This window comes from Eumetopias jubatus, unplaced genomic scaffold (genome assembly GCF_037043125.1).
Source record: "Eumetopias jubatus isolate StellerSeaLion01/CBP00866 unplaced genomic scaffold, mEumJub1_p1.0 scaffold_12, whole genome shotgun sequence".
Taxonomy (NCBI): Eukaryota; Metazoa; Chordata; class Mammalia; order Carnivora; family Otariidae; genus Eumetopias; species Eumetopias jubatus.
Window position 1 is genome coordinate 70,538,932 of NW_028274818.1, and position 22,284 is coordinate 70,561,215.

Here is a 22,284-nt window from a genome sequence, read left to right on the forward strand (position 1 = left end):
GCAGTGCCGTCCAGAGGCTGGACTCCGTCCCTGACGGCGCTGCTGGCTGAGAGCCCACCGGAAGACCAGCAGAGGCCTCTCCCCAGGGTCCGTCTACCCAGTGTTCCCAGAGGCCAGACCTGTGGGCCTCGTCCCCCCCACACCTGCCCCCCAGGGCCAAGCCGCCCCCAGGGAGGAGGGTTGGTGCTCTGGGGCAGGTGGAGTAGCATCTGGCTTCGCCGGCCAGCACAGGTAACGTCTCTGTGTCTTCTGTTTCAGGAATGGGCAAGGAAGTGGGGAATCTGCTGCTGGAGAACTCACAGCTTCTAGAAACCAAGTAAGAACGCTCTTCTCCAGGGTTGCCTGGGGGGGGCTCCATCGGTTAAGCCTCCCACTCTTGATTTCAGTTCAGGTCATGATCTCAGGGTTGTGGGATCCAGCCCCACATCAGGCTCAGCACTGGGCGTGGATTCTACTTGGGATTCTCTCTCTTCTCCTCTCCCCCCACTTCCATCTCTCTGACCAAAAAAAAAAAGAAAAAAAAAAAAAAAAAGGAATGCTCTCCTCCAGCAGGGCCATTGCTGAGATAGCCTGCCTCCAGGGCCGGGGCCTCCCTGTAACAACCCCAGGGAGGGCCCGGACCCACATGGCCCTGCTCGCCCCTCTAGGGTCACTGCCTTTCCCTGCATTCTGCAGTGGGGGGGGTCCCCTCTCAGACCTCCATAGGTGGGCAGGCCCTGTTGAGCCCCCATTACACCGCGTGCACAGCGGTTCACACAGACTTCTCTACTCTTTGCCTTCTCAAAGAAACGCTCTGAATGTGGTGAAGAATGACCTCATCGCCAAGGTGGACCAGCTGTCCGGGGAGCAGGAGGTGCTCAAAGGGGACTTGGAAGCCGCCAGGCAGGCCAAACTCAGGCTGGAGGGCCGCATCAAGGACCTGGAGGAAGAGCTGAGGAGGTGAGCCCAGGCCTGGGGCTGGGCCCCTGGGAGGAGGTGGGGCTCCTAGAAGCGGGGGCAGACCCCCTCAGACCCTCCTGTCCAGGTTCCCTCTGGAGGACACTCCCCCAGTGGCTCACCTCTGTGCTCACCATGTAGCCTGCCCCTCCTCCCTCCTTTCCAGCTCACACTGGAGCCGCCCCCAGGCCCAGCTTCCCCCTCTTCTCCCCCATCCAGGCCCAGGTCCTGTCCGTCCGCCTGCCTCCTCTTCTCCCTTAGAAGGCACGGTGTCCTGTCTCTGGCAACCTTCATAGGTTCCTTCAGGAGAAGGGCGCGGAGGAACCTCAGGAAGATCTGGGGTCCCCTTCCCAGCACTTTGTACTTTGTGGTGGCCTTTCTCTTCCAGCCTGATGCTCCCCGCAGGGGTGGAAAGGGGAGGGTGGGAGGTGGGCCTGTGGGGGTGGTAGACCTGCTGGTGCTGGCCAGCTGTCTTTGCAGCTAGCCTGCCTTCCCCATCCGCTGTTCCCTGAACCCCTGCTCCTGCACTGGGGTGGCCAGGACACACGTCTGGCTTTCAGGCCGTGTGCGAGCAGGGCAGTGGGCCGCTGGTCCCCCAGGGCCTGAGCCAGAATGCCCCGGGGCCTCCACCCCTGCCACAAATTCCCTCTTCGTCCTGCAGAGTGAAGTCAGAGGCCATTGTCGCCCGCCGAGAGCCCAAAGAAGAGGTGGAGGATGTAAGCAGCTATCTCTGTACAGAATTGGTATATTCCACTATTAACATGCGGGGCATGGGGGGCGGGCAGTGCGGGGTGGGTCTCGGGGCCCTCCTCACCCCTTCTGTGTCCTCCCCTCTGCCCTCTCCTGGCGGGAACCCCCACTCAGCCTTAGGGGCCCACATCCTCCCCCTAGCAGGTGCAAGCATGGTCCTGAGGACAGCCCTCTGCTCCTTGGGGGCTCGTAACTGACTGTTGCAGCGAGGCCTGAGGGGAAGGGTGTGTTGGGGCCTTTTCTCTCACCCCCGTGGACCCCCTTTTGGCCCGGGCCCAGCGACAGGGCTGCCTTCCTTCAGCAGACGTCAGGGCCCGGCTCCTAGCCCGAAGTGGACCGTGGACACTGACCCCACCACTCATTAGCTCTGTTATTTTCGGGGGTGTCTGATGCACATATCAGGGTGCTAAGCCACATATTCCTTCGGCCCACCCTGCGCAGCCCCCACCTCTGAGTGTTCTAGGAGAAAACCAGAGGTGCAGGTGAATTGTGGAGCCAGAGGACATGTCGATTGGTACCTGGGCCTCCTTGCTTGGGGCTGGGGCCTCATGCTCACTGGCCTGGCAACCCCCCATGGTCCCTCACCCCTGTGCCAGCCTGCAGCAGCCCAGGACACAGCTACTTGGAGCAGACTGGGTCCTGCCCCAGCACTCACAGATGGCAGACCCCGCACAGACCTGCCAAAATCTCCAGCGTCCCCCTGGGACCTTGTGTCCCCCGGTCCTGCTCACTGGACCTTCCCTAGAACCTCTCTTCCTGTGGTTTCCCCCTGGGACCAGCGTCACCTGTTAGTGCTGACTGAAAGCATCTGGGGTTGCCGTGGGGTCCAGGGATTGTGAGAAAAGTCACTGTGTTATGCTCCTCAAGTACATCATGTGACCTTCTGGAAAGGTTACCCTTTCGAGAGTGGGCAGACTGCCCATATGCCCTCCCCACCACGTTTGCCTGAGGATCTGTGGGAATCCAGAGGCCAGCCTGGAGAGGAAGTGTAGTGTGAGCTGGCCTCCGAGGGCGCCGGATGGACCTGCTGGCCGGCCCCTCCCTGGCTGAACGACAGTGCCCTCCCTGCAGGACAAGATCCCCATGGCACAGCGCCGCCGCTTCACGCGGGTGGAGATGGCCCGTGTGCTCATGGAGCGCAACCAGTACAAGGAGAGGCTGATGGAGCTTCAGGAGGCCGTGCGGTGGACCGAGATGATCAGGTGGGCCCCCCTTCCCCTGCCCTCAGGTCTCCATTTGTGAGCCATGATCACTGTAGGAGGCCCTAACAGTGGGAATAAGGCTGACTCCCCCCACCTCCCTCTCTCGCAGGAGGACTGGAAGGGGGCCTGGTGGGAGCCTGTGGGGGGGCCTGGCTGGTCTAGACTGGGCTGGGGCATGTTGGGGGCTGGTGTGCCGGGACCCCTCCGGGAAGCTGTGACTGACCCACCCAGGAGCACCTTCTCCCTGAGGCTGATCCCCGGTGTGCCCGTGTGGGGGGGCCTCCCCAGCACCCTGAGACGTCACAGGCAAGGGAGGCTCAGGATTGGCCTGGGCAGAGCCTAGTGGGTGGGTGTGGTCTGGTGGCAAGTCAGCCTGGACGTGGGCTGAGCAGCCCCCTCCCACCGCCGGTCCCCTGTAGAGCGTCCCGAGAGCATCCATCTGTCCAGGAGAAGAAGAAGTCCACCATCTGGCAATTGTGAGTTGGGGGTGCCAGGATGGGGAGGGGGCAGGGAAGGCTCCCCTTTGGCTGCCCCTCACTTCCCATGCCTCTGCTGGCAGCTTCAGCCGCCTCTTCAGCTCCTCGTCCAGCCCCCCTCCGGCCAAGCGGTCCTATCCCTCGGTGAACATCCATTACAAGTCCCCCACCACGGCCGGCTTCAGCCAGCGCCGCAGCCATGCTATGTGCCCCATCTCTGCTGGCAGCCGGCCTCTGGAGTTCTTCCCCGACGAGTGAGTGTCCCGCAGGCTACCCTGCTCCTCCTGCTGGCCTGCACTGGGGTGGGGGGGTCCTGAGGGGGTCTGTGGGCCCCAGGGCCCCGCCCCTCCAGGCTCTGACGCAGGAGTGACCCCTGCCTCACCGCCTGGGGGACACGGTCCGTGGCAGGAAGGAGGCTTGGCCAGCATCTGAGGCCAACCTCTCTGGCCCACACCCTGCCCCCCTCCAGCCTGACTGGGTGCACGGGATGTCCCTGGCCACTCCCCCCCAGTCCCCGCCCTGCGTCCCAGAGGGCTGCACACAGCCCCTCCGCTGACCCGGCCCCCCGCCCTTGGAGACAGAACTGCGGCCCGCAGCCAGGCCAGGCCACACCCCGGACTGTGGCCTGCACTCCTGTGCTCCACAGAGATTCCTGGGGCCCACAGGAAGCTGGCAGTGTGGAGCTGCTTCTAGGGAATAACTCTCTGTTTGGAATTTTGTGTTTTCCTTAGTTTTGATACCAAGATTTTGGCTCCAGGGCAGGAGTGGGGAATTGTGTGTTCTTGAGCCAGAAGACAGGCCCCGGGGAGGGGAGGCTGCACCGTAGGGTGCCCTCGGCGGGAGCCAGACAAGGGCAGGTGTGGGTGCGCCGGTGCAGGGAGAGCCACGGTCCTGCCACCTGGGCGCCGGGCCTGGGCGTGCTCCGTGCAGTAACCTGCGTGCCTCCCGCCCAGTGACTGCACGTCCTCCACCCGCCGGGAGCAGAAGCGCGAGCAGTACCGCCAGGTGCGCGAGCACGTGCGCAACGACGATGGGCGGCTGCAGGCCTGTGGCTGGAGCCTGCCGGCCAAGTACAAGCAGGTGCTGCAGGGGGCGCGGGGCGTGGGAGGCTGGGGGTTGCTGGGGCAGGCAGGACGGCAGCTGGGGAGCCACCTGGGCAGCCCCGCAGTGCCCCCACGGCCCCACCTGCGGAGGGCCCGGCTCTTGCTGCCCCGGGCCAGCTCTCTGCCTCAGGACTCGCGCCCACGTGGCCTCTGCCTTGTGGTTGCAGCTGAGTCCCAACGGGGGCCAGGAGGACACGCGGATGAAGAACGTGCCTGTCCCCGTGTACTGCCGCCCTCTGGTGGAGAAAGACCCAACAATGAAGGTGAGCTGGCCCCGTGGGCCCGACAGATGGGGGCGGGTGGGCTGTGGTGGGGGCCCCCTGTGGGCTGGCACAGGGGAGTAGGCTCACTGACCCCATGGCCACTCTCCCAGCTGTGGTGTGCCGCGGGCGTGAACCTGAGCGGGTGGAAACCAAACGAGGACGACTCTGGGAACGGAGTCAGGCCTGCGCCAGGCCGTGACCCTCTGACCTGCGACCGGGAAGTGGAAGGAGAGACCAAGAGCAATCACGCGTCCCCAGAGAAGAAGGTCAGAGCAGACGGCTGGGCCAGGGACCCCCATCCCGCTGCTCCCAGCACTGGAGTCATGTTGAGGGGGACAGAAACAGGACAGCTGGGGATGGTGCCGCAGGACAGGGCTCATTGGAGGTCCCCGCCCCTTGTCCAGGGTGGGCGGGGGCCTGTGCTGCCTCCTGGGTGGGTGGGGACGTGCAGGGGGCCAGAGGCTCAGCAGACGGTAGGCTGGAGGAGTCAGGCCCCCACCCCAGGGGCATGGGCTCCCACCCCACCCCTCCTTGCAAGCTGTGTGCAGGAGCGTGGGTGGGGCTGAGGACAAGGGGCTGGCGGAAAACTCTTCACACACACGGGGTCCAAGGCTTCGTTCCATAGCCCAGACTGGCTTGGGGGACACGGACTGAGGCACTGGAGCTCAGTCCTCCTCCATGGGAGTGAGGCCACGCACACCAGCGGTCTAGACGGGACGTTCTGTCTGCGAGGGAGGACAGCGCATCTCCTGAGGCCGCGGGCAGGGCTGCACCCCGAGAGAGGTCAGGAGGCCCCCAGGACCCGTGCGGCCACTGGAGAAGCCTGCTCTCCCATGCTCTGAAACAGGCGAAAGAGCTCCCCGAGCCGGACGCCACCTCCAGCCGCGTGTGGATCCTCACCAGCACTCTGACCACCAGCAAAGTGGTCATCATCGATGCCAACCAGCCAGGCACCGTGGTGGATCAGTTCACCGTCTGCAATGCCCACGTCCTGTGCATCTCCAGCATTCCAGGTGAGGGCCGGCAGCACGGGGTCTGCGCCGCTCTGCAGACAGCTGGGATGGTAGGCCTGCTGAGCCACACCAGCTTTGCTTGGGACATGCTGTGGATGCACGGAAGCCCGTGGGGGCATCCAGAGGGGAGCAAACTGACAGTCTTGCCCCTTAGTCCTGTGAACAACCAGAAGACCCCAAGGTGATGCTCACTTGCCTGCCTGGAAGGAGGTGGGCCACAGGACAGATTGAAATATCAGTCAAGCACTGAGCACAGACCTGCCGGTGGGCCCAGTTCCCGCTACCCAGCTGCAGCGGGGAGAACGGGGGCCGGCGGAGGCTTGGCTTTGCCTCTCAGCAGTATTCCTCATGCCAGTATTTGGGGGTGGCCAGGGCCCTGCCGGGGGCAATTTTCCAAGATGGCCCAAGCTGCTCAGAGTTCTTAACTTTCTGACACGTGATCAGAGTTGTTTGCTCCCAGAGACCAGAGTCTCACTCCTCCATGCCTCTTGATGGCTCTCCAGGCCTGCAGGCCGTGGTTGTGAGCAGGTGCCCACATGCTGAGGCCAAGCTGGCCTGAGAGCCTGGGGCCCACTGTGCTCTCTGCATCCGCAGGCGGCTCCCACCTCCTTCCCCAGCACCCCCATCGAGACATGAGATCTGGGTGTGGTCTGGTAGAAGGGGCTCCCCGGCATGGGGTGATGGGGCTGTGACTCTCCCCCCAGCGGCCAGTGACAGTGACTACCCTCCGGGGGAGATCTTCCTGGACAGCGATGTGAACCCTGAGGATTCCGGTGCCGATGGTGTGCTGGCAGGCATCACCCTGGTGGGCTGTGCCACCCGTTGCAACGTGCCCCGCAGCAACTGCTCCTCCCGAGGGGATACCCCAGTGCTGGACAAGGGCCAGGGTGAGCTGGGCCTGCGCTTGGGCGGCCACCTTCCCTAAACCCCTTTGTTCCTCCCCACCACCCGGCCAAGCCCACCCTTCCCTTCTGCAGGGGAGGTGGCTACTGTCGCCAACGGGAAGGTCAACCCATCTCAGTCCACGGAGGAGGCCACAGAAGCCACGGAGGTGCCAGACTCTGGGCCCAGCGAGGCAGAAGCAGCCGCAGTGCGGCCTGGGCCCCTCACGGAGCATGTCTTCACCGACCTGGCCCCTGCCCCAGCCCCCAGTGCCCAGCCTGGCAGGTGGGCTCTCTCAGGACGGGGCAGATGGAGGGGAGGGGAGACTGGCCGAGGTGGGCGGGGACAGGCTCCCACGGGCCACCCTGGAGCAATCATCCTTCTTGCAGTGAGAACGGGCCGGAGGCCGACACAGGTGGGGTGCAGCCCGAGCCAGAGCCCAGCGCAGACCCTGCAGGGACCAGCAATAGCGCTGCCCCCACCATGTGGCTGGGAGCCCAGAACGGCTGGTAGGTGGGGCCCCGGTTCAGGGGTTGGGGAGGGTCTCCTGGGCGAGCACCCCTGCCCACCATGGCCTCCTCCCACAGGCTCTATGTGCACTCAGCCGTGGCCAACTGGAAGAAGTGTCTGCACTCCATCAAGCTAAAGGACTCTGTGCTGAGCCTGGTGTACGTGACCCCAGCTGAGGGTGGGGCGTTGGGAGGGAGGGGCTGGCCACCAGCCTAAGCCCACTCGCTCACCACCATCCCATTCCAGGCACGTGAAAGGGCGAGTTCTTGTGGCCCTCGCCGACGGGACTCTGGCCATCTTCCACCGAGGTGAAGGTGAGGTCCAGGGGCTCTGGGCAGGTGAGCGGCCACCCCCACCGAGGGCAGAGGTGGGCCCTGGGCAGGGCTGAGCAGGTGTCTGGGGCTCTCTGCAGATGGCCAGTGGGACCTGAGCAACTATCACCTGATGGACCTGGGCCACCCCCACCACTCCATCCGCTGCATGGCTGTCGTCTGCGACCGCGTCTGGTGTGGCTACAAAAACAAGGTGCACGTCATCCAGCCCAAGACGATGCAGATTGAGGTGAGTGCTGGTAGCAGGAGGGCCTCGTGGGAGGGCAAGTGGCTCCTGCTGGTGGACGGCGCTCCCACCGTGCCTTCTAATGGGCCCTGGGGGCGTAGTCAAGGGAGGTGACTGCATCACAGCTGACAAAGGGCAGCTGGGCTGTGAGCACCAGTCCGTCTGGGTTGTACCTGCTGCTTTACTCGGCAGCAAGTCAGGCCAAGACCCGCAGGGGCCCCGCACGCCTCCCCAGGACGGGGTTGTGACTACAGCTCCTCGCAGGAGCCTGCACCCTAAGGGGCAAAGCAGGTACTAGACTGAAGGCTGCAGGGAACTGCATGGGCGTCTCCGTGACCAGTGGCCGTGGCGGGTTCAGAGCCCCCACCCCCGCTGATGCGCTGCCACGACCCCACAGAAGTCATTCGACGCCCACCCACGGCGGGAGAGCCAAGTGCGGCAGCTGGCGTGGATCGGTGATGGGGTGTGGGTGTCCATCCGCTTGGATTCCACATTGCGGCTCTACCACGCCCATACCCACCAGCACCTGCAGGACGTGGACATCGAGCCCTATGTCAGCAAGATGCTGGGTGAGGGGCTGCGCCGGGCTCGGGCGTCAGGGCAGGGAGGGCCCCCCGCACCAGCCGTGCCGACTGCCTCGCCCTCCTCACCCCAGGCACAGGCAAGCTGGGCTTCTCCTTCGTGCGGATCACAGCCCTGCTCATCGCGGGCAACCGCCTCTGGGTGGGCACCGGCAATGGAGTGGTCATCTCTATCCCGCTGACCGAGAGTGAGTGACCGCCCCGCCCCGACATCTGCACAGGTGGTGGTGACTGCTGCTGAAGGACAGGAGTCAGGTGGGGTGGGGGGGCACGATTGGCCAGGCCTCGCTCCGGGGGACGGGGATGCTGCCCGCCCTTCCCGTGACATGTCTCCTCTCCCTTCCATGCTGCGCCCCTCACCTCCCCAGCCGTGGTCCTGCACCGAGGCCAGCTCCTGGGGCTCCGAGGTGAGTCCAGAGCACATGCCTCCTGCCCTCACTAGGAGGCCCCCACCTGAGATGCCCTGTGGCTAAGGCTGGCCTTGCCCCTTGGCGGAGGGCGCTCTCCCGCGCACCGCCCTTGCCTGCTGGAAAGCTGGTCTCCTACTCAGGCTCAGGCCCTGCGGCCCTTCTCTCTCTCCAGCAAACAAAACCTCCCCCACATCTGGGGAGGGAGCCCGCCCTGGGGGCGTCATCCATGTGTACGGTGATGACAGCAGTGACAAATCGGCCAGCAGCTTCATCCCCTACTGCTCCATGGCCCAGGCCCAGCTCTGCTTCCACGGGCACCGTGATGCCGTCAAATTCTTTGTGTCGGTGCCAGGTGAGGGGCTGGGCCCCATCCGTGCTGGGCTGCCGCGTGGCCTCCCTCCGCGAGCCTGTGTGGGGGGCACTGGCCGCCCGGCTGAGCTCCCTGTGTCCTGACAACAGGGAATGTGTTGGCCACTCTCAACGGCAGCGTGCTCGACAGCCCCTCTGAGAGCCCCGGGCCCGCCGCCCCTGCCTCAGACGCCGAGGGCCAGAAGCTGAAGAACGTTCTGGTGCTGAGCGGCGGGGAGGGCTACATCGACTTCCGCATCGGTGAGTTGGCGCTGCCCGGGGTCCCGGGATCCCCAGCAGGGCCATCCCATCACCGCACCTCTTTGTCCAGGGGACGGAGAGGATGATGACACCGAGGAGAACACTGGGGACATGAGCCAGGTGAAGCCCCTGCTGTCCAAGGCAGAGCGCAGCCACATCATCGTGTGGCAGGTGTCCTACAGCCCTGAGTGAGGCTCCGGCCTCCCCCGCCCCGCCTGCCCGACGCCGACGTGTACATACAGCCCCACCCGCCTGCCTGCTGCCCGCCCTGCAGGCAGCCCGGCGCCCACCCCTCTTATAACCTCTCAACCTGCAGCTTTCACCTTAGGGCCGGGCCTCCGCAAAGGCGGGCAGCAAAGGCGGATGCGGGTCTGGCTGGGAGGGAGGGACCCTCACCAGGAGGGGAAGAACCTCTCAGGACACGTGCCCCAGCAGCTTCTGGCTTGCCCCCGATCCCAAGTTCTCCCATCTGGGGGGCATTTTGGGGCCAGAGCAAGGCAGGAGGTAGGTCGGGCTGGGAGAAGGCCCTGCAGGTGGCTCCCAGCTCCACCCTGGGCCCCCCACTTCCCTCACTCCCAGGACCCCCCCAAGGCAGGTAGTAGGGACTTCAGCCTGCCAAGTCTTCCCAGCCAGAGCCTACTTGCCTTTGCCTGCTGCCTGAAGGGGTGGGCCTGACCCTAAGGGAGCCGGCCTGGCCACTGGCCTTCCCTGGGTCCCCTGCACCCACACCCTGATGCCTGCCCCGGGAATTGGCATGGAAGCACGTAGCCAGGCTGCCTAAGGCAGCTGCTTGAGAAGCCAGATGCCCTCTGCTGCTCACCCCGTTGTAGCCAGCTCTCCCCAGCTCTCCCTGGGCAGAAGACCCACCTGGTAGGAGCAGGCTCTGGAGTCCTCCCCCTCCCAGAATCCCCTTGGGTGGAATTTCTCAGGCTGCCAAGGCAGGCCCAGGCCTCAGGAAGAAGGGGAGGCCCCTGGTCTCTCCTGGGGTCAGTCCTAGGACACAGGCTCAGCCTCGGTGACAGGGGGACACGTGGTCCGGGGCCTGCCTCCCGCACAGTCTCCAAGGAGCCCCGTTCCCAAGACACACTATGAAGTGCCTAGGGCTGGCAGCGTGGCCTGCTCCCCTGAGGGCAACTGAAGATGAGCCTGCGAGGGCTCGTGGCAGAAGCTGCCTCCGGCCGGCTTTAAACATGGATGCCCGCCGGCTTTGAGGGGTCCCGCCCTGGACTGCCACCTCCCTGACCTGCCCAGGTCCAGGCCTTACTCCTGCTCCAGAGGCCCTGCTGCCCACCCACCTCCCACCAGAGAAGCACAGACCTTGGGCAGCCACCCCACGAGCCCAGCCGGCCACCGTCACGTGCAGCTGCAGGCTTCTCCCCACCACCCTGCCACTCTCCACTGTGATGTACGTCCAGTCTCTTCTGTTCCCACGGGGCCGTGAAGTGACTCGGGGGCTAGCTGGGTGGGTGCAGCTGGGGGAAGGGGCTGGGTGGTGATTCTCCTCAGGCTTTGGCCCTGCAAGCGAACCCACGTATTTGCTCTGTATGTAATAAATGTCTTAACATCGTAGCCCTGTGTCCCTGGGCCCAGACCAGCGGGAGCGTTAAGGATTTGCTTCACTTTATTGTCTCAAGAAATGCTGGCCCACGCTGAGGGCCAGGACGGGCCAAAAAATGGAGGGGCCCGCGGGGCTGGGCGTCTACTCGTACAGCCAGTGCCCGGCGCTGTCCTCCCAGCACAGCAGCTCGTCGCCGCGGAACCAGAGCGCGATCTCGCGGCGGGCGCTCTCCACCGAGTCGCTGCCGTGGATCACGTTCCTGAGGGAGAGCCGCATGAGCGCCGGCGGCCGCTGGGGCGTGGCAGGGGCTGGGCGCGCGCTCTGGCCGCCTTACTTGCCAACCTCGACGCAGAAGTCCCCGCGGATGGTGCCAGGCGCGGCGTCGGCCGGGTCGGTGGCCCCGATGAGCGCCCGCGAGGCGCGCACCACGTCCAGCCCCTGCCATACCTAAGCGCGGGCCGGCGGGACTCAGTGCACCGGCTTTCCGTCGGTCCGGCCCGCCCGCCCGCCCGCGGCCAGCACTAACCATGGCCACCACCGGTCCCGAGCCCATGTAGTCCACCAGCCGGCCATAGAAGGGGCGCTCGCGCAGCTCGGCGTAGTGCTCGCGCAGCAGCTCGTCCGAGGCCTAAGGCGGACGGGGGTGGGGACGGGCCGCGCGCGCCGGGGTCCCCGCCCGCCGCCCCCCGCGCCCCGCCGCCCCCCGCCCCCGCGCGCCCTCACCTGCACCAGCTTCAGCGCCACCAGCTTGAAGCCCTTGCGCTCAAAGCGCCGCACGATCTCGCCCACGAGCCGCCGCTGCACGCCGTCGGGTTTCACGGCCAGGAAGGTGCGCTCGTGCACGCCGGCGCAGGCTGCGGGGGCCCGCGGGGTCGGGGCGCGTCAGGCCCGGCCGCTCCCGCTCCCCCACCCCCACCCCGGCCCGCGCCGCTCACCCGCCGGGAAGAGGTGGGCGAGCACCGTCAGCAGCAGGCACAGCATGATGGCGATGGCGGCGGCGGCGGCGGGCGTGGCCTGCGTTTAAAGGGGCCGGGCGGCAGCTGCCCAGGTATCCCCATCCCTCGGGCACCGCCGGGCCGGGCGCCCCACAACACGGTCGGCTTCTCCTCCCCAGCCCTGCCCACAACCTGCTGTGGCTGCCCAACCCGAAACTCAAAGAAAGCACAACCCAGGGCACTGGTTCTGCCTTTATTCGCGCGCAAACGGTTCTCGGCTGAGTCCGGCAGGGGCCGCACGTAGCGGGGGAAGCTACCAGCGCGGGCGCTGGGGCTCCGCGCTGCCAGCCCCGCCTACCCCCGCTTCCCCCCCCCCCGCGGCCCTCTGGCCCAGAGCAAAGGCGCGAGGGGCAGGGTCTGGCTCCACGCTCCCGGGGAGGCTGTCCCAGCTGCAGCCCAAAGGCGTCTTCATTCACAAACCGGGGCCCAGGGCCTGACACCTGTCCCGCGGCCATCCAGTGCTGGCACTTAGACCGGCGTGGCCTTGGCCTTTTTCTTCGCCTCCTGTCTCGCAGGGTAGTCCCAGGGATCCACTCGGGTCCGCTCCAGATTCAGCATGGGCTCCTCGGTGCTGGAGTCCCCCTTTTTCTGCCGCTCTGCTAGAATCATGGCCCGCAGGAGCGGCGGGTAGGGCACGCAGCGCGGAGCGTCCTCGGGCGGCGCGGGCGTGAACGCGGTGAAGGCCGCCTCCTCGTGCTTGGGCACCAGCCGCCAGTCGTGGTACATGACCTGCCCGATCTCCCGGGCCTCGCTCTCCGTCCGTCCTGGAAAGAAGGCCGGGGCTGAGCGCACATGCATTCGCGGGGCAGGCTGTGACCGGCAGCCGGGGGCCCCCGCCCCGTCCCCAGCGCCTCACCTTTGAAGGTCAGCACGCCCCAGGCCTTCCCGTGCTCTAGGTTCTGCAAAGCAAGCGTACAGAGCATCGGCTTGGAGCGCGCGCTCGCCCCCTCCCCGAGGCCGGGGCGCCGGGGAACCCACGCGCACGCACCTGCGCCGTGTAGTCGGGCCGCACGCGCGTCAGGCGCCAGTAGCACGGCTCGTCGTGCTGCCACAGCCAGGACTTGCGCGTGACCAGGCGGCCCAGGCCGAAAAGCGGCAGGCGGCTGAGCAGCTGCAGGAGGCTGCTCTCCCGGCGCACATCCGCCCAGGCGCGGACCGGCAGGCGGCGGCCCGAGTACGGCCGCGTCAGCGTCTCGTAGTCCAGAGCGTAGCGCTGCGAGTCGCGCGGTCGGTTCCGCTGCTCTCGCAGGGCCCGCACGCGACGGGCCAGCTCGGCGATGAGCCGCGGCCGCACCTTCTTCCGCGCCATGGTCTGAGCCCCGCTCGTCCGTGCACCGACCGGAAGCCGCGCCGCCGCCGCCGGAAGCGGCCAGTGTCCCGCCGAAAGGCGTCCGGGTGCGGCCGGAAGCCGAGTGGAGGCCGGGCCGGCGATGGCGCGGGAGGGCTCCGGGAGGGCGGGGTACTTGGGCCGGGCGGGGGGCCGGGCGGGGGGCCGGGCGGGGGCCCGGGGCGGGGGGCGGCGGCGGCCCCCGACCTGGGAGGTCTCGGACTCGGACGGCGAGGGCCCCGCCGGCGCGGAGGCCGGCGCGACGGCCCGCGGGCCGGTGAAGGAACGCAGGGCGGCGGCGGAGGAGCGCAGGGCGGCGGCCGAGGCGCTGCGGCCCGAGCAGGCCCTGCGGCGCGTGGCGGTGCGGGTGGACGCAGGTGCGGGGGGCGCCCCGGAATTGGGTCGGTTTCCCAGCCGGGCAGGCGCGTGGTCTGGAGCCGGCCGGGCCCAGGCCAGGGATCCGCTCTCCGCAGCCGGGCACTGACGACAGCCATGTCCCTGCGGCCCATTGCAGCCCTTCTGGAAGATACTGGTGCCGACATCCTGCTGGAGGCCCTGCGCGCCCTGGGCTGTGAGTACCACATCGAACCCCAGCGGCCGGCCCGGAGTCTCAGGTGGACCAGAGCGAAGCCGGATCCTTGTCCCCGCACTGTGAGTGTATTGGGGCTACAGAGTGCACCCCTGGCCTGTTTGCTTCCCGTAACTTCATGTAAGTCTGTGGGTTTTGCAGACCAGTAAGCTAGAAGCAGGAACGCTGAGGGGGTACCAGTGAGTTGCAGGGTTGGCGTCAGTGGACCTAAACTGACCTTGGACTTGCCCGGGGATGGGAAGTGGGTCATTTATAGAACAGTCCCCGTGGGGCTTGGGCTTGGCTGTGGCCACGAGCCTCAGAGCCACTGGGGTGCCCAAGGCAGGGCCCTGGGGCATGTGAGGGGGTGGGTGGGCAGCAGTGTCTCTGGATGTCCCCACAGGTGCCTTCGGAGGTGTGGGCTGCAGATGAACAGGACCTCCTTCTGCTCCTCGAGCCCGAGGAGTTTCTACAGGGCGTCCAGCAACTGACCCAGGTGCCGGGGAGTTGGGGGAGGGGGGCGGACGGGAGGCAGTAGTCCTCCACACATCACTAGGGGCTGGGCTCCTCAGCCTGGGAGAGCTGCTCTGCCAGTCCCCGTTCCCTGCCCCAGGGAGAGGGGCCAGACACGGTGTGTGCAGCAGCCTGGGGCTGTGGGTGAGATGGGGAAGCCAGGTGGGTTCTTGGCCGGGGAGCAGATGGGGGCTGCCTCTGGAGAGTAAAAGTTAGGTTAAGGAAGATTTTCTGGAGAGCTGCGTGATAAGGCAAAGGCGTAAGGTTAGACCCTGTTTGGTCTTGGTGTTTGTGGTTTGGTGTCTCTCAAGGAAATGTCGCATGCTACGCAAATGGTGGGCCGGGTTGCAGAGATAGAAATGGTGGCTGGGGGCTCAGTGCCGCTCCTCCAGGTGCCTGGGAGGTGTTGGGGCTTTCAAAGGTCCCTGGGCCTTGTGGGAGGCACACAGCTGGTTTCCAACAGGAGCTGACTGGGCAAAGGAAACCAATGTCCTTCTCTCCCCACTGAGTCTCTCTCAGGCCTCCTTCTTTTTTGTCTGCAAACACAGTGGCTGGGTCACCAGTGGGCCCTGCCTGCTACAGCCCCAGAAATAGGTGTGTTAAACTTTGGTTTGCAGACTCGTGGCCCGTCTTGCTCTGTGCCCTGGATCTGTCCTGAGAGCTCCACCAGCCCCCGCCTGGCTGTCATCGGGCTGGATGCCTACCTGTGGTACCAGTCACTCTCATGCCCTTACTAGGCCTGGCTAGGTTACGGGAGTTCAGGGGAAAGGTAGTGGTGGCCCGGGGCTTGCTGGGACACAACGAACTCCCTTTCTTGGGGGCTCAGGGGTAATGACGGGGTGTGGAGAGCCAGAGAGATGGGCATCTCTGCTCAGGTCTCACCAGCCCAGCAGCCAGGAGATGCGACGGCCAGAGAGTCCAGCGGTGGACCATGCCACAGTGGCACTCAGCTGGCCCAAGGTGGAGGAGGTGAGGGCCCATCAGGTGGGGTGAGGTGCTCGCCCTTGGTCCTGGCACTTGGGCTGTTCTCCAAGGCCCCGCAGTCCCGGTTTTGGTCCCAGAGCAGCACGTGGGGTTGGGCGCAGCTGGGTGTCCCCTGGGGGTGACCTTGACTGACCCACACTGTGGGCTCATCTCCTCAGGCCCTGGTACTCCTGCAGCTCTGGGCACATCTGGATGTACTGCTGGTGGCCTCCTGGCAAGAGCTGAGTCAGCATGTGTGTGCCTTCACCAAAGCCCTCGCTCAACGCCCCTTCAGGTGCGTGACCCCCACCCTGACTGGTGGCTGTGGCTGGGGGAGGGGACAGGGACACCTGGAGGAGCGGGATCTCTCTGGTCTCTTTGGGAGCAGAGCGGGCCAAGGGCTTTGTGGGGCTGGGAGGATGGGATGCTCCGCAGACATGAGGCCTCTGGAAGCGTCCCTGCATTATTCCCCATCTACAGGCGGTACCGGGAGTCCTGTGCCTTTTCCTTCTGTGTGGCTGGGCGCTGGGCAGCCAGCGAGCGCGTGGCGAGCGGTGGCAGAGGGTTGCGGGGCATCTGGTGGCGGCAGATCAGACAGTTCCACCGGGTCAGCCCGGCTGTGGCCGATGCCATTGTCACCGCCTTCCCCTCCCCCCGCCTTCTGCAGCAGGTGGGTCCCCTGGTACCCCCTCTGGTGTGGAGCCAGGTCCCTTTCAGCTGCCCTGCTTACCCCCATGCCTGCCCTAGGCATACACGAGATGCAGCACGGAGCAGGAGCGCCTGGCCCTCCTGGCAGACCTCCCCGTGAAGATGGGTGATGGCCTGCGGCCTCGCAGGGTGGGGCCTGACCTTTCCCGCCGCATCTGCCTCTTCCTGACCACCACCAACCCTGAGCTCCTGCTGGACCTGGGCTCCTGACCACACCTGGGGGACAGGACGGGACATGGTCCACCCCATGCAAGGGCTGAACTGCCAACTACCCGGGGGATGGGGGAACAGGGTGCTGCTCCTGGGGTGCATGGGAGGGCACGGGGTGGCCAGAACATTCTCGGGTAACTGGGATGAGCAGGAGAGGAGGAGGTGAGCTTCCCCAGCCCTGGGTCCTGGATACACCGACTGCGGAGCCGGGGCCCAGTTGGGGGGTCAGGAAGGGGGAACACACACCAATCATGGGGAGACTTGGGAGTGGCACCTTCTAAGAAACAATAAGACAAAGTTTGGAGGGAGGAAAGCACACTGGGTGGTCTCTCCTGGAGGGTGTTGTGATGCAGCCGGGCCCAAGGGGAGGAGAGCAGCGGGCCTCAGCTGGACTCCATCCTGTCACCACGGAGGCATCACATAAAGTCTAAGTTTATTACGGTCGTTTCGGTCTGGGACGGGAGGAACAGCAGCTGATGACATGCAAAAAGCAAGTGAAGGAAACCACAAGGCCGCACAACCGCGCCGCCTCTAACCACATCCTCTTGGGCGCTGACTCGCAGCCGGTCCAGAAGAGCCGGGCCGGCCGCTTCCTTGCAGTGCAGGGAGCAGATGCTCTGGGGGCCTGGGGACCTGTCCCAGCGAAGTCAGCCCTCCACACGAGTCATGCCCCTAGAGCCCGGTCCAAAGGGAGGGACGGAGAAGGCGGCCCCTTGGCCCCAGGAAGGCAGTTTTCACAGGAAACGAGTCAGGTCCGCCGGCAGCGCTTCCTCTGGCAGTGCCGGGTCTCGGGGCCACCGGCCGTGGCCTTGGAGGAGGGTGCAGGTGGCTTGCGGCGGCCGCAGCTCATGCTCAGGACCCAGCCCAGCTTGTGGTGCAGCAGCTGCTTGAGGCCAGGTGGCAGGGGCAGCCCCTCCAGCGTGTCCCCGGAGTCGGGCCGCAGCTGGCGCAGCCGGTAACAGCACAGGTACTGCAGGGAGGTGACGCTGGCGCACGAGCGGATCACCTTCATGCTGCTCTTGGCCGCCGTGGAGCACACCATCGGGTAGAACTTCCTGTTCTGCAGCTTGGTGGCCGCCACACCTGGGCGGGGAGCGCAGCCTGAGTCCCAGGCTGAGCAGGGGCAGCGCCTGTTCCCGCCACCCCTTGGGCTGCCCCACCCTCTGGGAACCCCGGGGCCTCAGGTTCCTGGGAGGACCGGCTTTCAGGAAGCCTGGGGCCACAGTTCCACACCCTGTAGGCATGGGTCAAGGTCATGGCTGCCCTCACCTATGCACTTCCTGTTCTTAAAGAAGGTGAGCGTCCCGTGCCAGGTGTCCAGGTGCACGCCGATAATGGAGCCCTGGCCGAACCTCGACGAGAAGCTCATCTTGTCGCCCTTGTGATGGAGAAGCCCTGGGGGACAGTGGGATGGGGTAACCCTGCTGCCTCAGGGTCGTCGCCCCCCCCCGCCCTGCCTGCCCTTGGGGCCCTGCGCACCCGTGTAGGAGAGACCCCAGCTGTCCTCGTCTCTCCCAAGCAGACTGCAGAACGTGTGGTGGTACTTGTCCAGGTCCACATCTGACGTCCCGATGCCCACCATCTGGGAAGAACGGGGCAGGCAGAGCGCGTCTGGGCACCTGGGGTCACACCTGCCCACCCCACCCCCCACCAGTGCTAGCCACTGACCATATCAGTGCCATAGACCGGCGAGGTCATCTTGATCTCCCAGAAGTGCTGGCCCTCCCCCAGCTCCTTGGTGCCCCTGATGGCTGCCGTGCCGCAGCTGTACTCCATGTGAAAGTTGACCTTTCGGTTGTCGCAGCTCAGCAGGGTGGCCGAGGATTTATTCAGGTCATCCCACACCCAGTCAAAATCTGCAGGAGCCAGGGGTGGAGGAGGCTGGGGCCGGGCTCACCCCTCCCCCCGGCCCCCGGCTCCCTCCCTGCCCCCCCCCCCCCCCCCCGGGTCCTCACGCTCGTCCTCCTCCCCGCAGCGGCAGTCCTTGTCCTTGCTGCGCCGCGCCGAGTGCAGGCTGCTGCAGAAGGGGGCCTCACTCTGGCCGTCACAGTCACAGAAGGACTCCCCGGTCACAGGCACAGCGCTAGGGATGGGCGGCGGCAGGGCAGAGGACTCGGGGTCGGAGTCGGAGTCACTGTGCTGGGAGAGAAGAACTGGCTGCTCCCGCCCGGTCTGCCCTCCGCCCTCCATCCTAAGATCCACCGCGTGCGGGGTCAACCACACCCATGCCCCGAGCAAGCACCTGCAGATTTGGCTTCAAAGGGCTTCCCTGGGTCTCCTGAGCAGTTAGCCCCCACCCTTGCCCAGAGCCACCACCAGTGACCCCGGACACCACCTCTGGCCTCCTGGGAATGAACTGAAGGACTCCACCCTACCTCCACACATCCCTGGGGTTACTGGGTGCCCTACTGACAACCAGCCAGGTGGAGCTGCTGGATCCCCAGTTTCTCCTCTGGGCCACCTGAAGCAAGGGAGCCGTAGGACAGAGTCTGCTGCTGACCTAACGAAAGCAGCCTGGCTCTCCCCAACAGGGAGCATGTGGGCTCCGGGGGGGGGGGGGCCCTCACTGTGGCAGAGCCCCTGCGCCTGTCCTGGGCTATGGCCTTCTGCTCATCCATGGAATGAGTGGCTCTTAACCCACAGCACAGGGCCCTGGAGCCCCGTGCTCCCATGTCCATGCATGAAGTTTCTACCACAAGACGTGCAGAGGGGCCTAATCCTCAAGGCACGTGTGCCATGTCTCGGGGGCCTGACCATGGCCCAGAGCCAGATCCTTCCTGAATACCAGCCAGGGCTGCTGATGCTACAGATGTTCTTTGTGCATGGAGCTGTTCCTCTTCTGACAGGCCCCTCTGGACACAGACCCTGGGCCAACCTATAAGGGGCTGGGGTCTCACTGACCAGTCCCAGAGTGCAGGCAGGCTCTAGGTGTCTCTCTGGCAGCCCGGCAGGCTGGGGTCCTGGTCAGGCTCCACCCTCCACCCCCTGCTCTCCTGAAATGCCATCTGCACAGCAGGCCAGGTACCCCCTGCTCAGACCCGGGGCAGGGCCTGGCCCACCTCAGCATTCTGCTGCCCTGAGTGTAAGGCCCACACCCCCTATTGGGGCCTGCCCCCCCCCCCACTCCAGTTGGGTCCAGTTGTCTCGTCTTTGCCTCTAGAGAAGAGGCTCTTATAGCCCCTCCCCTCCTGTCCCGTGCTCCTATTGTGATCTGCTTTCTCCCACTAGAACAGAAACTGAAAAAACCTGCTCCTTGTGTGTCTCCTGTCACACCCAGGGCTATGGAGCGGCCACACAAGCTACACAGCGGAAACTGCGCTAAGGAGCTCAGAAGCCTCAGAGACAGATGCCAACAGGAGACGGGAAGAAGGCTCAAAGCACCCCACCTGCATGTAATGCTGATCCCCCAAAAGCCAAGGCAGACCCACTGCTAGTGAGAGGCGACCCCCTTCCCACTGTCAAGTGCCAGGGTCACAGACCTGAGCACCGGGGCTCAATGTGGCCAACCCCTGCGCAGCAGCCCACCCCCAACCACAGGACAAGCATCAGAGCCAAAGGGAAGGGAGGTGTGTGTTCAGCCTCCAGACGTGCTCAGGGTGACACACCCACCCACACCGCCAAGGACTCCAGGCCCATCAGGTGACAGACAAGCTTCAAATGTGTGTCACGTGCTATGCCCTGGTCCCTCAACACCTCCTGCATCTCATAGCGATGAGCTGGCCAGGCAGAGAGAGGCGGGAGAACAGATTGCTCAGGTCACGTGGTCAGGGGGAGCTGGAGGCGGGACTGGAATGCATGCCGAGGCCTCTTGCTGGCCTGGGCAGGGAGTCTGTGGAGGCCCTAGGAAGGGGCACAAGACACTACCAACGCCTCCCATTCTCCCCCCCACCCCACCCCGGTCTCGCAGTTTCCACGGGGCTCAGCCACCCTCACTCTAAAGACACCCAGCTGGGCCAGGTCAATAACACAGGGTGGCTGTGACGTGGCAGAGCCCAGTCACCCAAGGATCACCCCTGCAGGAAACAACTGGGGTGACTCAGAGCAGAACTGAACCCCTACCCTGGTCTGAGAGCCCTGAGAAGCCATCCACAGTGCCTACCCCCAGCAAATGGGACACAGGCCGCGCAGCCCTGCTGCCCCGTCCGCCATGGCAGGGGTTGGGACAGCGAGGCGCTCAGGGCCAGTAGGCAACCTGCACTGCACATGGACAGCCCAGCCGCTCCTCTGACTGCTCCCGGGCTCCCCAGCCTCCCAGAGCTCTGCAGCTGCCGAGTGTGGGAAGGCGCAGGCGTTTTGGGCTCTAAAAATTGTAAGTTCTCTTTCTACGTATGTAGACACAAACATCAAGCGTATGACTGTACGAGTGGAGAAAACATCCAGGAACACACACGTCAAGCTACTTTTGGACACTGGATGGATAAACGGAATAGAGTTTTTGTTGAACTGACCAAAGACGCAACTGCTGTGCCCAAAAGACAAGAGAATAGAGAAGGTGGGATCTGCCCTGGGGTCCTGTCACCCCAGGACCATGTGGGTCCTTAACCCGGGGAAAGGAGGGCCCACCTGGCCCGTCCTCGGCCCTTGGGGGCATCTTTCTCTTTCAGTCCTGGCTCAGGCACTGCCCACCCTGGGCGCCTCTACCCCTTAGACCAGCCACGCCCACCTCCCCCACTAGGACCTACCTGCCCATCAGAGTCATAGCCCCAGTTAGTGGTCCCTGCCAGAGCCACAGCCCTGGCATCCGCGTCTCGGTGGGCCGCACTCAGGACAAAATGCCAAGCTCTGCTGCTGCGAGGGCGCCGGGCCATGATGGACAGGATCTGGAAGAAAACCCAGGTTCTGAGCAGAGAAGACAGGAGACAGAAACTCCTGTGCTCCAACCCGGGCCGGCTGCGCCAGCCCCGTCCAAAGAGGGGGGCTCTCCGGAGCCATGCAGATGCCGAGCAAGGGCACTGGAACTCTTCTCGACCTCGGACCTGCCTCCAGTATACAAGCACCTTGATGAACGCAAGGCAGAGAGTGCAGAACACCGTCCAGATGCCCATGACTCTCCAGTGCATATCTCAGCCCCTGTCGGAGCTCAGCCTGATGAACCCAGCTGTCGCTCAGGCATCTCAAACCTTGTCTGGCTCCTCCTCTGTTGTCCAGTTTGACAAATGGTATCTCCAACCTCCCAGTTCCTCATGCCAGACCCATGGCAGTCACCCTGGACACCCCTTTCCTCCCTCGGGCACTGGCCTAACGGCCTGACACACCCAGCACCACCGCCAAACCATGTCCTGAACCCCTCTCTCCATCCTCGCCGCCACCGCGACTTCCAGCCACAACACACCTTCACTCTGGCTCTATCCGCTTCACTCATTCACTCAGTCAAAAAGATGACTTTTTGGAGACACAAATCTTAAAAATTCAAGCAAGTTTCAGCCAATCTTGAAACTCCTCGGCCTTGCATTACCAAAACAACATGCAACATCCCGCAAAACCTATCAGGTTTTTTTGTGCGTCCCCACGCCGCAAGGGCCTGGGTCCAGGTGCGAGCCCTTTCCTGCCCTTTGCCCAGAATGCCTTTCCTTTCCTGCATTCTCCCAGTAACACAACGCCTTCTAGGGCTGTCTCCTGGACCCAGACTCGGCCCCGGGAGGCCGGGGGCTGCCCCGCTGTCCGGACGCCCGCCGCGCACGAGTGCTCCCCGAGGCGCCGCCCCCGCCCGCCCGGCGCAGGTGGCGGCCCCGCAGCAGCGCACAGCAGGCGGCGCGCTCCGGGACCAGGCCCGCGCGGATCTCCGCCTCCGCGCTGTGGCGGGGATTGCGGCGGGGCCGCCCGCCGAGCCCCGGGGCCCCCCCGGCGCCACCGCCCGCAGGAACAAAGGCGCGCCGGAGATCCCCGCCACCAGCGGTCCCGCCAGGCCAGCGGGCGCGGCGGCCATGCGCGGCGGCGCCGAGGGGACCCCCGGGGGCCGCGGGAGGCGCGGACGCCGCCCGCCGCCACTCACCTGCCACAGCTCCGTCGCCGCCGCCGCGCTCCGCCGGGCGGCCGTGACCTACTTTCGGCTCCCGAGCGAGACGTAAACAATCCCCGCCCCGCAGCCCGCCCCCCGCGCCGCATTGGCCCCGCGGCCGCTGGCGGGCGCTGCCGGGCGCTGCCGGGTG

The 22,284-nt window shown here is 65.4% G+C and overlaps 5 protein-coding genes across 10 annotated transcripts in view; 2 read left to right on the forward strand and 3 right to left on the reverse strand.

Annotated features, from left to right (window-relative positions):
- The window catches only part of MAPK8IP3 (mitogen-activated protein kinase 8 interacting protein 3), a 47,989-nt gene extending 37,127 nt beyond the window's left edge, over positions 1–10,862 (forward strand). For all 5 annotated transcript variants that reach the window (XM_028111475.2, XM_028111477.2, XM_088017273.1 and 2 more), the window contains 22 exons: positions 259–316; positions 787–939; positions 1,598–1,679; positions 2,758–2,888; positions 3,308–3,364; positions 3,448–3,618; positions 4,318–4,444; positions 4,635–4,730; positions 4,841–4,996; positions 5,578–5,743; positions 6,448–6,630; positions 6,721–6,910; positions 7,015–7,134; positions 7,213–7,293; positions 7,382–7,449; positions 7,548–7,696; positions 8,091–8,262; positions 8,349–8,462; positions 8,643–8,681; positions 8,857–9,036; positions 9,144–9,293; positions 9,364–10,862. In XM_028111475.2, coding sequence (XP_027967276.1) covers positions 259–316; positions 787–939; positions 1,598–1,679; positions 2,758–2,888; positions 3,308–3,364; positions 3,448–3,618; positions 4,318–4,444; positions 4,635–4,730; positions 4,841–4,996; positions 5,578–5,743; positions 6,448–6,630; positions 6,721–6,910; positions 7,015–7,134; positions 7,213–7,293; positions 7,382–7,449; positions 7,548–7,696; positions 8,091–8,262; positions 8,349–8,462; positions 8,643–8,681; positions 8,857–9,036; positions 9,144–9,293; positions 9,364–9,485 — 2,765 coding nt within the window. In that variant the 3' untranslated portion in view covers positions 9,486–10,862. The remainder of the gene's footprint in view (positions 1–258; positions 317–786; positions 940–1,597; positions 1,680–2,757; positions 2,889–3,307; positions 3,365–3,447; positions 3,619–4,317; positions 4,445–4,634; positions 4,731–4,840; positions 4,997–5,577; positions 5,744–6,447; positions 6,631–6,720; positions 6,911–7,014; positions 7,135–7,212; positions 7,294–7,381; positions 7,450–7,547; positions 7,697–8,090; positions 8,263–8,348; positions 8,463–8,642; positions 8,682–8,856; positions 9,037–9,143; positions 9,294–9,363) is intronic.
- Positions 10,863–10,896: 34 nt separating this feature from the next.
- NME3 (NME/NM23 nucleoside diphosphate kinase 3) lies at positions 10,897–11,939 on the reverse strand. Of its 2 annotated transcripts, none has more exons than XM_028111480.2 (5): positions 11,787–11,939; positions 11,575–11,705; positions 11,378–11,479; positions 11,194–11,298; positions 10,897–11,110 (listed from the first exon to the last, which is right to left on the reverse strand). In XM_028111480.2, the coding sequence occupies exons 1-5, from the start codon at positions 11,830–11,832 to the stop codon at positions 10,910–10,912; spliced, it is 585 nt and encodes a 194-aa protein (XP_027967281.1). In that variant the 5' UTR covers positions 11,833–11,939; the 3' UTR covers positions 10,897–10,909. The 2 variants fall into 2 exon arrangements, with proteins under 2 accessions (XP_027967281.1, XP_027967282.1); XM_028111481.2 differs by having other exon boundaries at positions 11,186–11,298.
- Positions 11,940–12,023: 84 nt separating this feature from the next.
- Positions 12,024–13,192, reverse strand: MRPS34 (mitochondrial ribosomal protein S34). Its single transcript, XM_028111479.2, has 3 exons — positions 12,835–13,192; positions 12,703–12,745; positions 12,024–12,610 (listed from the first exon to the last, which is right to left on the reverse strand). The coding sequence occupies exons 1-3, from the start codon at positions 13,153–13,155 to the stop codon at positions 12,315–12,317; spliced, it is 660 nt and encodes a 219-aa protein (XP_027967280.1). The 5' UTR covers positions 13,156–13,192; the 3' UTR covers positions 12,024–12,314.
- An 84-nt stretch (positions 13,193–13,276) lies between these two features.
- EME2 (essential meiotic structure-specific endonuclease subunit 2) lies at positions 13,277–16,574 on the forward strand. Its single transcript, XM_028111616.2, has 8 exons — positions 13,277–13,550; positions 13,688–13,824; positions 14,145–14,237; positions 14,872–14,963; positions 15,130–15,223; positions 15,397–15,512; positions 15,698–15,887; positions 15,965–16,574. Exons 1-8 carry the CDS (start codon positions 13,277–13,279, stop codon positions 16,133–16,135), a joined length of 1,167 nt encoding a protein of 388 aa, XP_027967417.2. The 3' UTR covers positions 16,136–16,574.
- SPSB3 (splA/ryanodine receptor domain and SOCS box containing 3) lies at positions 16,557–22,234 on the reverse strand. The gene is made up of 7 exons (XM_028111613.2): positions 22,128–22,234; positions 20,818–20,955; positions 18,091–18,274; positions 17,804–17,991; positions 17,615–17,717; positions 17,405–17,530; positions 16,557–17,218 (listed from the first exon to the last, which is right to left on the reverse strand). The coding sequence occupies exons 2-7, from the start codon at positions 20,941–20,943 to the stop codon at positions 16,884–16,886; spliced, it is 1,062 nt and encodes a 353-aa protein (XP_027967414.1). The 5' UTR covers positions 20,944–20,955; positions 22,128–22,234; the 3' UTR covers positions 16,557–16,883.
- Between the last annotated feature and the right edge of the window lie 50 nt (positions 22,235–22,284).

What these genes read in the sequence shown, in the direction of transcription:
- SPSB3 (XM_028111613.2), bottom strand. Translation starts at nt 20,943, where the DNA reads ATGGCCCGGCGCCCTCGCAGCAGCAGAGCTTGGCATTTTGTCCTGAGT. An exon ending in GCTATGACTCTGATGGGCAG is followed by an intron (nt 18,275 to 20,817) that starts GTAGGTCCTAGT and finishes CTTCTCTCCCAG; the next exon opens with CACAGTGACTCCGACTCCGA. An exon ending in TAAGAACAGGAAGTGCATAG is followed by an intron (nt 17,219 to 17,404) that starts GTGAGGGCAGCC and finishes CTCCCCGCCCAG; the next exon opens with GTGTGGCGGCCACCAAGCTG.
- NME3 (XM_028111480.2), bottom strand. Translation starts at nt 11,832, where the DNA reads ATGCTGTGCCTGCTGCTGACGGTGCTCGCCCACCTCTTCCCGGCGG. An exon ending in CGCCCACCTCTTCCCGGCGG is followed by an intron (nt 11,706 to 11,786) that starts GTGAGCGGCGCG and finishes GGGCCCCCGCAG; the next exon opens with CCTGCGCCGGCGTGCACGAG. An exon ending in CGGGACCGGTGGTGGCCATG is followed by an intron (nt 11,299 to 11,377) that starts GTTAGTGCTGGC and finishes GCCCGCGCTTAG; the next exon opens with GTATGGCAGGGGCTGGACGT.
- MRPS34 (XM_028111479.2), bottom strand. Translation starts at nt 13,155, where the DNA reads ATGGCGCGGAAGAAGGTGCGGCCGCGGCTCATCGCCGAGCTGGCCCGT. An exon ending in GGCCCGACTACACGGCGCAG is followed by an intron (nt 12,746 to 12,834) that starts GTGCGTGCGCGT and finishes CTTGCTTTGCAG; the next exon opens with AACCTAGAGCACGGGAAGGC. An exon ending in GGGCGTGCTGACCTTCAAAG is followed by an intron (nt 12,611 to 12,702) that starts GTGAGGCGCTGG and finishes CCTTCTTTCCAG; the next exon opens with GACGGACGGAGAGCGAGGCC.
- EME2 (XM_028111616.2), top strand. Translation starts at nt 13,277, where the DNA reads ATGGCGCGGGAGGGCTCCGGGAGGGCGGGGTACTTGGGCCGGGCGGGG. An exon ending in GCGTCCAGCAACTGACCCAG is followed by an intron (nt 14,238 to 14,871) that starts GTGCCGGGGAGT and finishes TTTGGTTTGCAG; the next exon opens with ACTCGTGGCCCGTCTTGCTC. An exon ending in CCCCCCGCCTTCTGCAGCAG is followed by an intron (nt 15,888 to 15,964) that starts GTGGGTCCCCTG and finishes TGCCTGCCCTAG; the next exon opens with GCATACACGAGATGCAGCAC.